The 16,490-nt window shown below is 35.1% G+C and overlaps 1 protein-coding gene across 1 annotated transcript; it reads left to right on the forward strand.

The window, feature by feature from the left end:
- Positions 1 to 135: 135 nt before the first annotated feature.
- On the forward strand, positions 136 to 6,237 carry MS3_00000590 (uncharacterized protein). The gene has a single exon (XM_051208298.1). It carries the CDS (start codon positions 4,079 to 4,081, stop codon positions 4,439 to 4,441), a length of 363 nt encoding a protein of 120 aa, XP_051065474.1. The 5' UTR covers positions 136 to 4,078; the 3' UTR covers positions 4,442 to 6,237.
- Positions 6,238 to 16,490: the final 10,253 nt, after the last annotated feature.

Here is a 16,490-nt window from a genome sequence, read left to right on the forward strand (position 1 = left end):
CTTCGGAGAGTTAATTTTGATTCACACTTTGTAGGTTTTTCTTACGAAGCACTTGTTATGTATATATATATATATATACCAGTTAACATGGGCCATAGAGGTGGACTATGTTCAGGCATATGCGATGCGTAACCCAACAACTTCAGTCGATGAACATTCACGACTTGATCAATCAATTTACCATCTTAACCTAGTACCTTGTATCTAACCTCAGCATTGTTCATTCAGTGGCCCAGACATACGTAAGCAATACTTCAAAGACATCTATGGTGAAATACTAGTAAAGTACGAATATACAGGTTACGTTTTATAGTCGTATTTGATACCGCGTCTTCTCGAAAAACAAATGATGAATGAGTATATGTTATTATAGATGGTTGTATAGGGTACATATTTCTAAGATTAGTCGGTCATACGCAATGTCGAATCTGCGAAATATGCGCATCAACTGAAGTATCCACATCACAATATCACAAAAAGATACCATGGAAGAAATAGTAAATTTATTGTTGATAGCTCGACATTTCTCCCATTTTGGACAATTCTAGATTATGTCAACCATAGTCACTAACCACTAATTACGACAATCAAGTGGATTCCAGCCAGGTGGTCTGAACTTGCCAACACAGCTCTGTCCAAGAAGTCAATGATTTGATGAACTGATGCCACTGTTCAGTTTACCTGGCTACTGACTTTTTTCTCACTCTTACATCAATTAACATGGGCCTAAGTCGATGAACATTAACGACTTGACCAACCAATTTACCATCTTAACCTAGTACCTTGTATCCAACCTCAGTATTGTTCATTCGGTGGCCCAAACATACATAAGCATTACTTCAAAGACATCTATGGTGAAATACTAGTAAAGTACGAATATACGGGTTACGTTTTATAGTCGCATGTGATGCAGTTTAGGAAATTCCATCCCGTTTTTCTGTATCCGTGCCGATATTTGGTTAAATACCAACTCATCAAGGTTGACGACACTTCCGAGATATATGAAGGGATCCGTGTGTCGACAAGCTAATTTCATGTCAGGTCAATTCTAGAAAATTAAGTTGACGGGAACGTTATCTCTAAAAGTATATCGATGACATAGTAAATGAGATTAGAGAAGGCGGACAGCCCTAACGAACACCATTTAATGTCATAAACTCTGATGATGGTTTACAATATGCTCTGATTCGACCAATAATATCCCAGTAGAGAGCTTATACAGAATTGATGTAGTTCTTTGGTAAGCCCTTCAGGGATAGACACCGCCTTAAAACCTGTCGATCTACGGAGTAAAAAGCAACCAAAATTATGATTGACCGTTAGTAGGCGTATCTATGTTTTGGAACCTGGAGAGGTGTGAGTATCTGGTTTTCCCTGTTTCATTCTTCAATAGCCCTAGTTAAACTTTGCTCACTATTAAAGCTAATATTTTCGACATTATGTTAGTCAAGCCGATTCCTCTTCGGTTGTCACAAGAGGATTTTTGTCTCTCCTCATAAACAGGAACAGACAACAACTGGGACCATTCAAATTGGATAAAGTCTAGCTTCCAGATTCCGTCTAACATCTCAACCAAGACAACTACTAAAATTAGACTAGCATTCTTAAACACCTCGGGTTAAGACATCAGGGTTTGCTGCCTTACCGTTCTTTAGATTAACCATGGCTCTCGAAACTTCAGAGTTGAACAGCTTAAATAAGAATCCAACATAGGTTGTTTGATAACAGTACGTAACTAGGGACCAGTCAAACTGTTTTTCAAAGTACTGCGCCCATCATTTCAGTGTGTCGGATTGAGAGTAAATTACCAGCCCATCCTTCACTGAAATAACATCACCAACTCCTAAATTTTGAATACCTATTTCTTTTGTAAGTCTGAAAAGTTATTTATTAGTGCCTGTTACTACTAACATTTCCATCTGTCTTTCATTACACACCTTTGCTCAAGATACAGAAAATCTGGATATTTATCGTTTTATTTGTGACGTGAATATCCTGGATGCTTTTGCAACTATGCTTAGATTAATAGTAAAATCCGTAATTAACCAATCGAGTTATGACACATAAACCATCGTTTTTTATATTGTTTGCTGAATTTTCATTGAACTTTGCTCAGATGTAGTGTTTTTGACAGTTTTACTGTTTCTGATGCGTTCTTAGGGGCTTAGAACACATCAATATCACTTAACAAAGAAGTAATTCCATGGTTAGTGATATGAAAGAGGTACCGAAATGTACAACCAGATAGATGTCATTGAGTTCATGACTGTTGATTTACTAAAAAATTTTCACCAATCTCAAATGTCATATAGGATTTATGTAGATAAGTCCGTATATTACGTCAAGAAAATCATTTAATTTCCTTTTACAAATCTAAAGATGAAAACCAGGAAGAACTAGACGGCTATTTCTGCCTTGCATAGATCTCCTCAGCAGTACGCACTTACGACCCCACACGAGGGACTCTAACCCAGAACCTTCGGTTCCGTGAGCTAACACTTAACCTCCAAAACCCTGAGTCGGCACCCAACAGTGTGAATGTCTAACTTCAGTGGATCCATGATCTTGCGCAACCATTTATCCATTGTCTGTGGCAGATGCCTGATATGAAGTACCGAAGTCATTTGGGTTAAATGTTAACTTACGAAGTGTAACTTATAGCTTAAATAAGTGAATTAAGCACACTTATTGTTCATTTGTTTAACTGGTTTGCACTGACAATACACGTTTACTGAGGTAATCAATGTTTTATGTGTTAACTGAGGATATATACGTCACTGAACATTCTGATATCCAGTTGACGAGTTGGAGTCAGTGGTCGAAACATAATACAATCTTTATCTACAGTATTGCATTCTTCTTTTTAATCGAGCCATATCATTCTTTTTCATTTGAACAAGTAATTAGGAGCAGTTTATCCTACAGTCGTAACAAACACTAATACCGTTAGCAGTAATAGCACCCTAGTAAGAAATTACAATATGTTTAAGTCAATCAGTTAGACCGGGGATAGAAATATAAAGTTGGTTCATTTCATATCACCATAGTAAAAGGAAATTTCTAAAATGGAAAACAAACAATCCAAGTAACATTAGTTTTATTCATTTTAAAAAGTTACATGTCGAGAACATGGACCAAAAATTACAAATTAGTTTAATAAAGAAAAAGTATGAAAATATGCTAAAAAAACTCGTGAAATAGATGAGGATAAATAATGAATCAACTTTCAATATCACTGATGTGAACAGGGAAACAAGAAGCCCTGACAAACTACGTAAGCTATTTTTCGGGACGTTACTTCATTTTATTCAAAGCTTGCAAAACACTGACATTTATTTTTGTCCCTATTTTATTCTACAGAACATGAGCTTTCGTTTGATGTATCATTCACTGCCATACCCCTTTTTGTTCCGAGGCTATTGTAATTTAAACATATTTTGCACCTTATTTTCTACTCTAGTTCCCAGTTTTGGACATAATTGTATTTTCCCACATTATTGTACGTTGTCGTTGGGTAAATCATCTATTTATTCATGTACCTTTTTGCACTAATCTAAATTCAGAGATTTCACAGGAAATCGGGATATCGCAATAGAACCAACAGTGTTCCAACTGTCTTGTCTTCTCTCACTACTATGCTTGCCAGTCAGTCAGGTGCTAGAATAGTTTCCTTCTCTCTACCCCACCTCGAACTCACGCGTACTAGCCTCAAGGTTAAACCGGCCAGCCTATTGCGTCAAGGTCTTAATCTAGAGTAGACAGATCAAGGTCATAACAATCACGATCAATGGGATTATACTCCGAATGCAGCTCTTCTAGGGCTACTGTTGGTCCCAAGTCCGGGTAAAGGAAAACGGTTGAGAGTGATGTTGGCAACCCCATATCATAGAAAACAACATTGCTAAAAAAAACGCTAACCAGATTAAACAATTTAAACCATTTTAACTCTGTCCTCCCACTTGAACGAAGAATTATGATGTCTCATATTGAAAGCCGAGATTCTTCAGAAGTCACGAGGTCGATGCCTCATCTAACAAACAGACCAACAATTAATACAGATACATAGAATGTTCAGACAATGTGGGAGAGCGAGAACACCAACCAAATAGCTGAAGAAATGAAGAGATACAACATGAGAGTAATTGGATTCAGTGAAACCCATTGGATCCAAACTGGACGGAAAAGAATAGATTCGAGAGAGATGATGCTGTACTCTGGACACGAAGAAGGAAATGCCCCACACACTCAGGGAATTGCTCTGATACTGTTCAAAGAATCATGTGAAGCACTTAAAGGATGGGAATCTCATGGATCCATGGTCATCAAAGCATCCTTCAAAACGAAGAAGGAACAAATCACGATGAATATTATCCAATGTCATGCACCCACCAATGATATCGACGATGACGATAAAGATCAGTTCTATGAGAGGCTGCAATGAATTATAGCAAAAGGCTCAGGAAATTACCTGACCTTCCCGATGGGAGACCTAAACGCCAAAATCAGGATGGAGAATACAGGGTGTGAAGATATATTGGGACGACACAGACTGGCTTGGAGAGAGAAAATAACTCTCAACAACAGGTTCCAAGCCTTACAGAATTTACTCAAAGAAGAAGAAACTATGAACGAGGACAACAAGAAATGGATCGAAGCAGTACTAATTTCAATGTGTCATGAGATTCTGAGTTGTAAGAAGCGTCATAATAAGGAACGAATCTCTACCAAAACCAAGCAGAAATACTTGCTTGTCGGCTCCAATGCTATTCTTCACTCTCGTGTTTGAGTAACGACAGCGGAAAAATCGGTAAGTGAAGGAAATATGAAACAACTATATGACACAACGAAAAAACTAGAAGGGAAATATAGTAAACCAGATAGACCGGTCAAGGACAAAGAAGACATGACGATCACTGAAATTAGAGGAAAGAGGAACAGATGGGTGGAACACTTCGATCCAGATCCATTGAATCCATCGAACATCCAATCACCACACACAGACAACCCTATAGATGTCACTCCACCAACGACGGATGAAATCAGGATGGTAATCGGACAAATCGAGAGTGTGAAAGCAGTCTGACCTGACAATATACGAGCCGAAGCACTAAAGTCAGACATAGAAGTAACTGCAAACATGCCCCACATCCTATTCTGGATGATTCGGGAAGAGAAACAAGAGTCGTTGGACTGGAAATAAACACACCTTATCAAGATACCAAAGAAAGGAGATCTGAGTAAATGTGCGAACTACAGAGGAATCACACCACTGTCAATACCAAGAAGGATTCTCCACAGTGTTGATGAACCGGATGAAAGATCCTGAGGACGCTCAACTTCGAGATCAACAGACTGGATTCCGTAAGGATCGGTCTTGCTCAGATCAAATCTCCACAATATGGATCATCGTCGAATAATCAGTTGAGTGGAACTCGTCACTACACACCAACATCCTTGTTGTTAAGGCGTTTGACAGTGTGGATGCGAGAACATCATGGAAAATTTCCGCGACACTATGGTGTACATGAGAAGATGATCAACATCATGCGGAATTCACACGACGAACTACAGTGTAAAGTCTGGTATGGAGGGCAGCTGACAGAAGCATTCCAAGTGAGGAAAGGAGTCAGACAAGCCTGCTTAATCTCTCCCCCTTCCTCTTTCTTCTTGTGGTTGATTGGATTATGAAGACCTCGACATCTGAGGGGAAGCATGGAATACAATGGTCAGCTTGCATGCAACTGGACGATTTGGACTTCGTAAATGACCTATCCCTTCTATCCCATACACACGAACAAATGCTCATCAAAACAACCAGTGTAGCAGCAGCCACTGAATCAGTACGCCTCAACATACATAAGGCAAAAGCAAGGTCCCCAAATACAACACAGAGTTCAGAACGACAACCCAATCACACTTGATGGAGAAACTCTAGAGAGGTGGAAAGTTTCATGTATCTGGATAGCATCATCGACGAACTGATCTGATGATCTGATGCAGGCGTAAAGGCGAGGATTAGCGAAGCAAGGGCCGCATCCCTACAATTGAAGAACATATGGAACTCAAAACAACTGTCTGAGAACCAACATCAAAGCCAGAATCTTCAATACTAAGGTCAGTACAGTTGGTTGTGTTGTACGGAGTTGGAATTTGAAGAACTATAACAACCATCATCAAAAATGTACAAGCATTTATGAACAGTTGTCTACGTTGGCCGGATACCATCAGCAACAGCCATCTACAACAACCATGTGAACATATATATTAATAGTGATCACCTTCGTTTTGACTGATTTAGTAACCCAAAACACTAATTTTCACTATCTCATGAAAAACACTGAATTATATTTTAATGGTTATCAAATATGTGATTTTGACGTTTGATTATCACATAGTTCTGATAATCTTCGTCTTCTTATTACATTATCGAAATTTATCAAAGGAACTAATTGATTCAGTATTTTGAATGTTAACTAGCTTCTTTATGATATCAAAATCAAAACTTTTTTATAGAATGACAAATATATATATATATGAAGCCAAAGAATTCCACACTGACAACATTTGAATGAAGTACTGTTGTTTATTTAATTTGCTACCTTTCATAATACTACTGTTTAGTTCTGTCAGTAGTCACTTAAGTTCTTAAGCATAAATCCATATCAAATTATTTTCTTAGTGATAGAGATGTGGATATTGATATAGTGAGCAGAGAGTTATTGATCGATGTGAGAGTGATATGAAAAAAATTGTTTTTTTTACAAGTATCTTTCCCGTGTAATCGAACCTTAAGAAGGAATAAGTACGTACCATAGTAAATTGGTTATATTTTTATATGATATTGTTAATATATATTCAGACATTGAATTACTCATTGATTGTTGTTATATACTGCTCATGTAAGAACATGTATATATTGAGATATTCATTTAGATTTTGGATAATTCACAGTCTCCAGAAGCAAATAACAATGAGTATTCAGCAGTTATGATAAATATAAAACTAGATCACTTATTATCATTTAACAATGTTACAATCATCATCCGTTTCATGATGAGACTATAATCTATTTAATAGTTGAATTCATGAGTGGATTTAAGCTAGATCAACATGGAAAACCTGGAAGCACTGGAAGGCCGTTTCATCTTAGTATGGGACTCCTCAGCACTACGCATCCAAGATCCTGCACGCGGGACTCGAACCCAGAACCTTTGGTCTAGCTTAAAAATCGAGTTATTAATTCAACTATTAAGTTATTACAATCTCCACAAACCTCCACTATGATACTAAATTCTATGAATAAAACTTCGTGAAACACTGAAAATGACTTTATAACTCTTATGTGTTCGATTAGCCAATGAATATGTTAATTGTTAAAACGAAATTTAAATGTATGTGGTTATCTTACGTAATTTATGTCTTTTACAATGTTTTTAACAACTTTTGTTTAGATTTGTGCTCATTTAATGTCGGTTATTTATTTACGCTGAAGAAGTGGCTTACATTAAGTCACAAAGTGTCAGAAATACAAGTTCTCTACTTATTTGGTTATAACAAATATATGTTTGTTATTCACCAAGTATGTTGTACTCAGTTATTTTCAATAATTTTTCAACCCATTTATTAAGTGCTTAATATCAGACTGTAATTGTCACTAAATGTTTTATTTCAAACAGCTGAAGTTATCCACAACTGTTTGTGATGAGTACGTCAGTGTAGTACGGGCCAATATATGTTAGATGTAAAATATAGGTATAGTGAAAACTGGGGCTTAAAATGAAATTTTGATGAAAACTTCACTAGAACACAAATTATTAGCTCAATAAATGAACAGTAAATTCAAGGAGAGTACCAGATATAATACACGTATTGAACATTGCAAACGTCACGGGTATTCTAAACCATATATACTTCTTTACTGAAATAAATCTCTACACCAGGGTCATAAGTTATTATTTGTTCTGATCATTTTTGTCACCAGATTTCATATGATAACTTATGCTCTTGTTACCTAGGTAACATTGTGGAGAGTAAATAAATTTAAATTGAAACTAACACAAACTATGATGATAAGCAAGATTAGTAACAAATGTAAACATCTCATCATGAAACTGCTAGAATCAGTTATTAAGGTTAATTCCATTTATTTGCCTTGTAAACAAATTATTGATTTTAAGAATAAGTACATATTCGCAAAGTAATTAGCTTGCAGAATGATATAGCTGTTCAGTTTTTGCTAGTTTTCAATGGTTGTTTAACAAAGATCAGTCTAGAAAGTTAACTATACAGATGTTTGAGCCTAGGAACTATATTTCTGAAAGTGATCAGTAAAAACAAACTGATTAGGGACTTATGTTAGGTTATAGAAATATATTTCTTTCTTAAGTAAACTTCAGTAATGTTATCTGAAATGATTATGGAATCTTCATATTTCAACCGTTGAAATGAAGAGTACAATACTAGTAAGAAAAAGTTAAGATCATTATAGAATTCTGTTTAAAGCTAGTTATTTCTTTAAGAATATCATGTCATCGTTTTTTGGGTCATTATACATTTATCCCTTTTTACGTCATAATAACAAGATGTTTCAACTTCGATTATTCTCCACGTCATTACTATAAGGCATTATGGCTTTTAAATAATGAAATTACTGTAGCATTCATTTTCTGCAGTATCGAGTTTTGGTAAGAGTATTCTGAATTTCCAAGTGTCTTGAATTGACTAAAATCAACATGTAATGAATCTTCATACTTTTAAACAATTAATCGAACGCAATGCTAATTAGAGCATGAAAATAAAAATCAATAATATGCACTCATGTCATATGGACTAATCAACTAATATACACTCACTGATCTTGGTTGATATCTTCCAGTTATTTTGTTATTTCATAGATTTTCTAGTATTGTAAGCGAAATTTTATTTAGATCGATGGTGATAATGACGGTATGTCAAAACCAGCAGTGTTGGACAATAGATAGGAGAATAATTCAGGATGAGTGTTTCATTCCATTTCGTACTCGTCAGTTGGATGTACCTGCATCCCGGTGTTGGCCACCACATTTGGACTCGAACCCAGCAACTTTCTTTTCTTTTTATTTAAATTTTACTTGGCATTTTGGTATTTGATACCATGGAAACTGTATGCATTCGAAATAAAATGTTACGGTGTTTATGAGAGTCACTCATGTAGGTAAAACACCAGAATCAAATAGATAAAGCCAATTTATCACGATTCGATTCAGGCATATATATGCTGGACAATCCGTTACTCTTATATTATGGTTGCGAAATATCAGTCAAACCAGAGATAAAAATAGATATATGTATATCAATATAGCTGTTGTGTAGATTTGAGACCTGGGGACAGTGGACAGTTGTTTCATACTATTATAGAACTCCTTAGTGGCAGATATTTATGAACCGCATACTGATAATTACCATATGTTTACTATTGACTAGTGTCGAAAGGATGTTTTCGAAAGTGAACTTTCATTCGCCTAAAACGTGCTTTCAAAAGTACCATGATGATGTAATACTATCGTTTGTATTGAAATACACATATTTGTAGAGCCGATGGTGGTAAAGTAATATGGCTTTAACTAAATGTTTAATCAAGAATATTTTTGTTATTATTGGGTTGTGAATATTGTTGCTGGTTAGTCCCATACCAAGACAAAACTTCCACTCAGTGCCTATGGGTTTTCAATGGTGGTCTAACTTAGATCGGTTCATGACTACAACCTATTTTTTGTGATAGGTAGGTCTACATTTTTCGAAAATAAGGTAGACTATTTGTGAGTAGTATAGTTTTGGAAGTAAAAATAATAATGGCAACTTCGGCATACGAATGGTTTATAAACTATGCATTAACTTCTTATTTCTTGTTTTCACTAAGCCAAATATTTTTTACGTAGTCCCAACTACATTTTTACCTACTTTTTAAGGTGATCTGTAATTTACAGTTCTAATATTTGAATGAAACTTACTAATGATATTAACCTAACTAATTTAGGTAAGTACAATTAAACAGAAATATCAGTTAGAAATGTTATATTTTATTTTAATTAAACAAAATATCTAATATATACCCACGTCAACATAGAAATTAATTGAGAAATGTGAATAAGTATTAGAATCGTTCTTCATCAGTAGTATATCTTGATCTACAAAATATTTAATGTACTTTATACTATTTCCACCCCTTTGGTTTAATAAGGCTTATCATAACTTTAAAAAGTAATGTAATGAAAATAATATTTAAAAATAGATTCCTAATGAGAATAGTTTAGAGATTGACACTATTAAGTCAGGTATCTCACGCTTTTTTGCCATAAGTGACATTATTTAAAGTTGGGTAACACTATTAAAACTTTGTTCATTTAGTATTTTAAGTATTAAAATTTTACTATCTCACCTGTTCAGCATCTATACAATACAATTGCAAAATACCGGATAACCTCTTTTGGAACAATCTCGACAAATCTCCTTATGATAACAATAGTCATGTTCTCACTAGTGATTAGCTTCGAGATGTCACACTTGGAGTTCTAGTGAGAAGCCATAATAAGTAGAGTTTAACCATATAGAGTTTAAGACAGTCATTCATCACAGGCAGTGGAAGATGGTCATTCAATATCGCGAACTGATTGAAGTTTGACATTAAACCCGTTGGATGCCAGCTTAGTATTTTAAGATTTAAGCGTTTGCAGGCAAACTTTAAGGTTCTGTTTTCAGTTTTCAGTTGCGAGGTCGTCGTTGGGTACTGCCACTGAAAAGTCCTATACTAGGATGAAAGAAGTGTCCAGAGGATCTTGGTTTCAATGATGATCTAATTAAGATCAGTTAGTGATGTAAACAAAACTGGTGGAATAATCTCCAGAAACTTTCAAAACAGTATAAAACTTTTACATAAAGACTTGAACGATGACACAATCTAGATGGTTATTATCATTGGTTATTAAGATCTCGAAACTAGATGCTTGTTAGGGATGCAGAGGAATATACCAATAATTATCATGTTAAGTCTAATGGTGTCCTTGGACTTTAAACGGACACTCCCTATTGGTCAGTATTTATTTCACTTGGTAAATATTGTACAAATGTTTTCTATTTTATGGTAAGATATGGTTTGTTTGATTGGTATATAAACAGAGTATGTTTGGAATATAACGATTCATATCTCCGAGGCTGAGACTTGTGTTCTGGACTCAATTGGCTGGGCTAGACAGGGAGGCGGGGCCAATCGGGGCTCTAGGTCGTTTGTACATGTTTTCCGTGTCACCGAATCGATCGTTAAATACGCTGCTCCATAATCTGCAGTTCAAAGTCACAACAATACTTTAATTGATAGAAGGTAGGTTTAATTGCGGTTGAACTCTGTATTAATCCGTATACTTAGTGACAATATCAGTTGATCAAACTATTTTTCAGTTCAACCAAAATTCAAGATTTAACTGATAAACATCAACTCACTCTCATTTTACACATTAGACTAATAATTATCATTGAATTCTTTTCATTCTTTGATTTTACTACGTTATGATTTATTTCGAAATGGAGAATCTTTTTCACTACTGTAGTCAATTTTCGAGAGCCTTAATTTGATAACGAGCAGTTAAACCGTGAAAATGAAACAATTAACAGAAAGAAATTCACTTGATGTTGTTTACTTATATCATCCGATTGTTATTTAGGACTGCAATTAATCAGTCTCTTATTTGGCATATTTGCATGTGTGCATCCGGACTCAGTAGCTAAGTGGATAACGCGATGGTGTTTGAAGCAAACGGTACTGGGTTAGAGTTCCAGGATGAACATCAACTCTGAGGTGCAGGTACATCCAGCTGACGAGTCCCAAATAGAACGAAACACGTGTCGTGGATTCCATTGCTAGCCACTATTCATCTTTGCTTATAATTAACAAAAAGATTACTGTTTATACTGAACTTAGGTAAAACAATGAAGAGAACATTTAACGCAGCAAAACCACAAATAGTATGTGCTATCAGTTCAGTGGTGATACTGAGATTGAAAGTTACACTAAATTAACCAGGGTATACTGCACAGATTTCTTTTTCTAGTATAGAACTACTGAAGTTACACTGGGTTCAAATTGAAGTCTTTTAATCTTATAAAAGAGCACTATACTTTAAAACCACCATTGCAGGATGTAATCATTCGAATTTCTAAATGTCACTAATTTGTAGCAACATGATTATTAGACAACATTACTCCTGGTTTTTCGTTCCCTTTTACTCCCTAGTTCTCCATCACCTATCAGTTTGTAATGGCAAATATACGTAATTCAGTAGGTTTTTACTGTTTCATTGAACCCATGACCCGAATCAAGTTAGATAATCATTGAAAATCTCGAAATGCTGGGACTCCGTAACAGTGCATATCGAGAATCCCACGACCGAAGATCGAACGCAGGGCTTCCAATCTCGCGCGTGAATGCATAACCTATAGACCACGGAGACCTGAGTTCTTGTGTTCGATTTCCGGTTGTGAAGGGGTGGATTTTCAGTGATGAGGAAGAAGATGATGAAATGGTTGTCCCACTTAGATCGGTTCGTTATTTCAATAGTAGTTAATAATCTCTGTAACCAGATACTGACAAATTTGTAGTGATGTGTAATGAATAAAATATGTTACTGAATTTCGTTTTGAACAGTGAATACATATATACGAGCATTAAGGCTAATTTGATACCTTCATTTCAGTTATTTGTAAATGATATCCATAACTCCGTTGCATATTTAATCAATACCATTAGTTGAGATTGTTCACAGGGATGATATTTAATCAGCCCTGGTGCTGATATATGAAAGGGCCTAGCGGTGAATATTAGGGTTTATTGAAGCATTGACCATATGAAGATTCAACACCCTCATGTCCTTTCATGTATATACAAACCGTTCTTTTAGGGCAAAGATGGATTACGGTTGGCAATGAAATGTGCATGCACCCTAGATTTGGTATTCACTCCGGAATTCGAACCTAGTGCTATTTGCTTCAAACTACACATTTTGCAATCTACTTAGCTTGACAGTGCTTTTGACTTATATCAATATAGAATGCATACATAGACCAAAAATAATTGATTATTGAAAAGAGCAAGAACAAACATTCTAGCAGAATAGTATGAATTCATTTTTATTTCGTTGGTCCTCGTCAGCTGCTTACAACCTGTGATATTTAAAAATCATAATTACATAATGGGTTTAAATTACTTACATAAAAGAGTTTGATTGGAAGTTATATTAAAGACATATTCCTATAGTATAGCAAAAGTGTAAATAAATTGAATAGACTGAATATTGTAAATATATACCTTATGTAAAAGAACATTGTGACAACAGTTCAAACGGCTAGAAACAAGTAAACATTGATAGGAATAAAATGAGTAGAGTTCAGTTGATAAAATAAGATTAATAATTTGGAAGATAGTTGAAATAAATGCAAGAAACAGTTTAAAGAAAAAGAATATATATATATATATATATATATATATATATATATATATATATATATATATATATATATTAAGATACAGCGAAGGAATATTAGTCACCAAGGCAATGAAATAAAAATGAATTCATGTTATTCTGCTAGAATGTTTGTTCTTGCTCTTTTCAAAATGATAAAGGAAACTATGTGTATGAAAGTAATTGATTAATTACATTAGTAAATATCAATAGGAATGTTGAACAACAGTTTGTTTCCCCATTTACATGTTAGTATTCTAGAAAATCCTGAATTAGGAATTAGTAACAATGAACACTACTCACTTTAAAAGGACACCTTCAAAAATGGATTAATATGAATGTGATAAATATTGAAACCACTATTCTTCTCTCACTTAATACACATTGTATACTAATACTAATACTAATACTAATAATAATAAATGAGATTAAAAGTGAACGATGATCACATATTTCAATGAATCTATTCAACATAGTTATATTACAATCAAGTTTAATAAGGTTAAGTCATAGTATTAAAAAAATTGTTCAAATGAACATGTATTTATGAAATGATAAAAAAAAAACACCATAAGCTTATCCTTTATGTTTGTTTTTTTAAATGTTCAATATGTATTATATTACAGATGTTTTGACATTTATCCATCTACTTAGTGAATCCTGAATAAAAGTATACAATTTTGACTAAAAATTTCATTTTAACGCCTACTTTTTGTTATATTAATGATTTTTTTTCAACTAGTATGTTAATTTGTGCCGAACTGAAAAGATCATAGCAGATAGTTATGGATACCTTCAAATGTTAGTCAGTTACAACGTAGTACCAGACATCGGTCCAAGTTAACACACCTTATTAGCACAACAAGATGAACACCAAATTCATAGAAGTAGTCACTTCAATGATGGTAATGTATAAAACAAAGATTGTGTATAAGGATATAATGCAGGAAGAAAGAATTAGTTCGTAGAAAGAAAGATATAAAGGAATTTCATTCTCACGGTTTGAGGGAAGGGAAAGAGTATATACAACTACACCACTGTGATCGATTCTGAGCCATATCACCAAGAGTTTCCAACCATTAGTTACGTTAGTCACGCGGACCCCAACCAAGTAGTCTGCATCTACCAACATGGCTCAGACTAGAAGTTAATGACTTCGAGGACTGATGCCGCGTTTTGGTTTGGCCGCCCCCAACTTTCATCCAACCATCCTCAACACTAGTCTGCATTGCTCGTCATGGTAATCGGTGTTCAGGCATACGTGACACGTGGCCCAACCATCTCAGTCGATGAAGATTCACAACCTCATCAACTGATTTACCATCATTCCCAAATACCCTGCATCTAACCTCACTACTACTACTTACCCGGTGATCCCAGCAGATGAGAGCAATATCCCTAAGATATCTGTGATCAAATACTGGTAACTTACAAGTATCTTCTACTCTTAATGACCATGTTTCGCAGTCGTAAAGTAGAATAGAACAAACTATTGCTCAGTACACTCGTCCTTTAATTGATAGACGGATATCTCGCCTTCTTCATAGGTGACGTAAGTTGACTTAAGCCAAACGAACTTCCTGAATCTGTGCAGAGATTTCGTTAGATATCAACCCATTATGGGCTGATCAGACTTCCAAGTTAATTGAAGTTGTCGACGCGTTCGACTACTTCACTCCATATCCTTAGTTCAGGTGTTGACGTTGGCCAGTCCTGAAGCAAGATATTGCATTTGGGTTGGGGGGGGGGGTAGAAACTCATTCCAAACATCCTGGCATTGTTGCTCAGTGCCACCAAAAGACTGCATTTCATCAGCGTCTTCACCAAACAGGACTATGTCGTCTGTGTATTTTAAGTGGATTAAAGGACCTCCTGGAAGGAGATCAGTGCCCGAAAATTCAGTCGACAAGAAAGTCATTTCTTTCAGTAGATCTATGATGAAGTTGAACAGGAATGGAGATAGTGGACAGCCTTGCTGGACACCACTTGAAGTTGCAAAATCGGATGATAGTTCGTCATAAGTTGTAACTCGACGAATAGTGTTCGAGTAAATTGCCTCCACAAGGTTTACGTACTTCTGAGGTGCATCTTTCAGTGACAGACACTGCCACAAAATCTCTTGGTCTACAGAGTCAAATGCTTATATTTAAATCTTTAGTGGAAGTTATACTCTAATATGTAATATTTACTATTTAAATAAGAGAAAAGACTGTTCAACAATGTTAGATTATAATACGAGTATTGTTAACATTCACATGGATGTTGTGTGACTAAGTTCAAAGATTTGCTAATAAACTTGTCTACCTCATTATTAAGGTTGGTAATTTCTTGTGCAATCATTTCGTGGATTGGTTGAAGTTAGATATTAACACCGTCGGATGCCGGCTAAGTGGGCTAGAAGTTAAGTGTTCGAGTGGGAAATCGACAGATCCTGGGTTCGAGTCCCGCTGGCGGGATAGTGGGTGCGCACTGCTAAGGAGTCCCATGCTGGGACGAGACGGCTGTACAGTGCCTACAGGTTCCCCATGGTGGTCTAGCTTTAACTGACTCATGAATTCAACTATTAAATTTAAAATTAATCATAAATTAAACTGCTTTTTTCCTCATGAAATGCTTCTAGTTAATATAATTTCAATAAGAAATGTAAAATGTTAGTGAATTGTATTTTTTTAAACATTTGCTTGTCTTTGTAGTTCATAACACGTAGAGATGATGATATACTGATAAATTATTGCCTTATAATCCCAACCACAAGATTTTTGTTTAATTATTCAACTGAACTTTTCAATATTGGATTGATTACTTAGATTCGAAATGAAATAAGTGTAGATAAGCTCGAACTCGAAGCTCAATGTCTGACTGTTGTGCTTTTAACCAGTGAGATATCATTCCTGATTGGATGTATAGTATTAATAATATTTGTAGAACAATTTATTCTCTCCCATTTATACAGGTTTTTAAATTGCCATTTCTAATCTTAAGGTGTACTATTGACCAGTC

Source organism: Schistosoma haematobium, chromosome 6, assembly GCF_000699445.3.
Source record: "Schistosoma haematobium chromosome 6, whole genome shotgun sequence".
NCBI lineage: Eukaryota > Metazoa > Platyhelminthes > Trematoda > Strigeidida > Schistosomatidae > Schistosoma > Schistosoma haematobium.

Bases quoted from the DNA above. Each gene is read 5' to 3' on its own strand.
- MS3_00000590 (XM_051208298.1), top strand. From the start codon at position 4,079: ATGTGGGAGAGCGAGAACACCAACCAAATAGCTGAAGAAATGAAGAGA.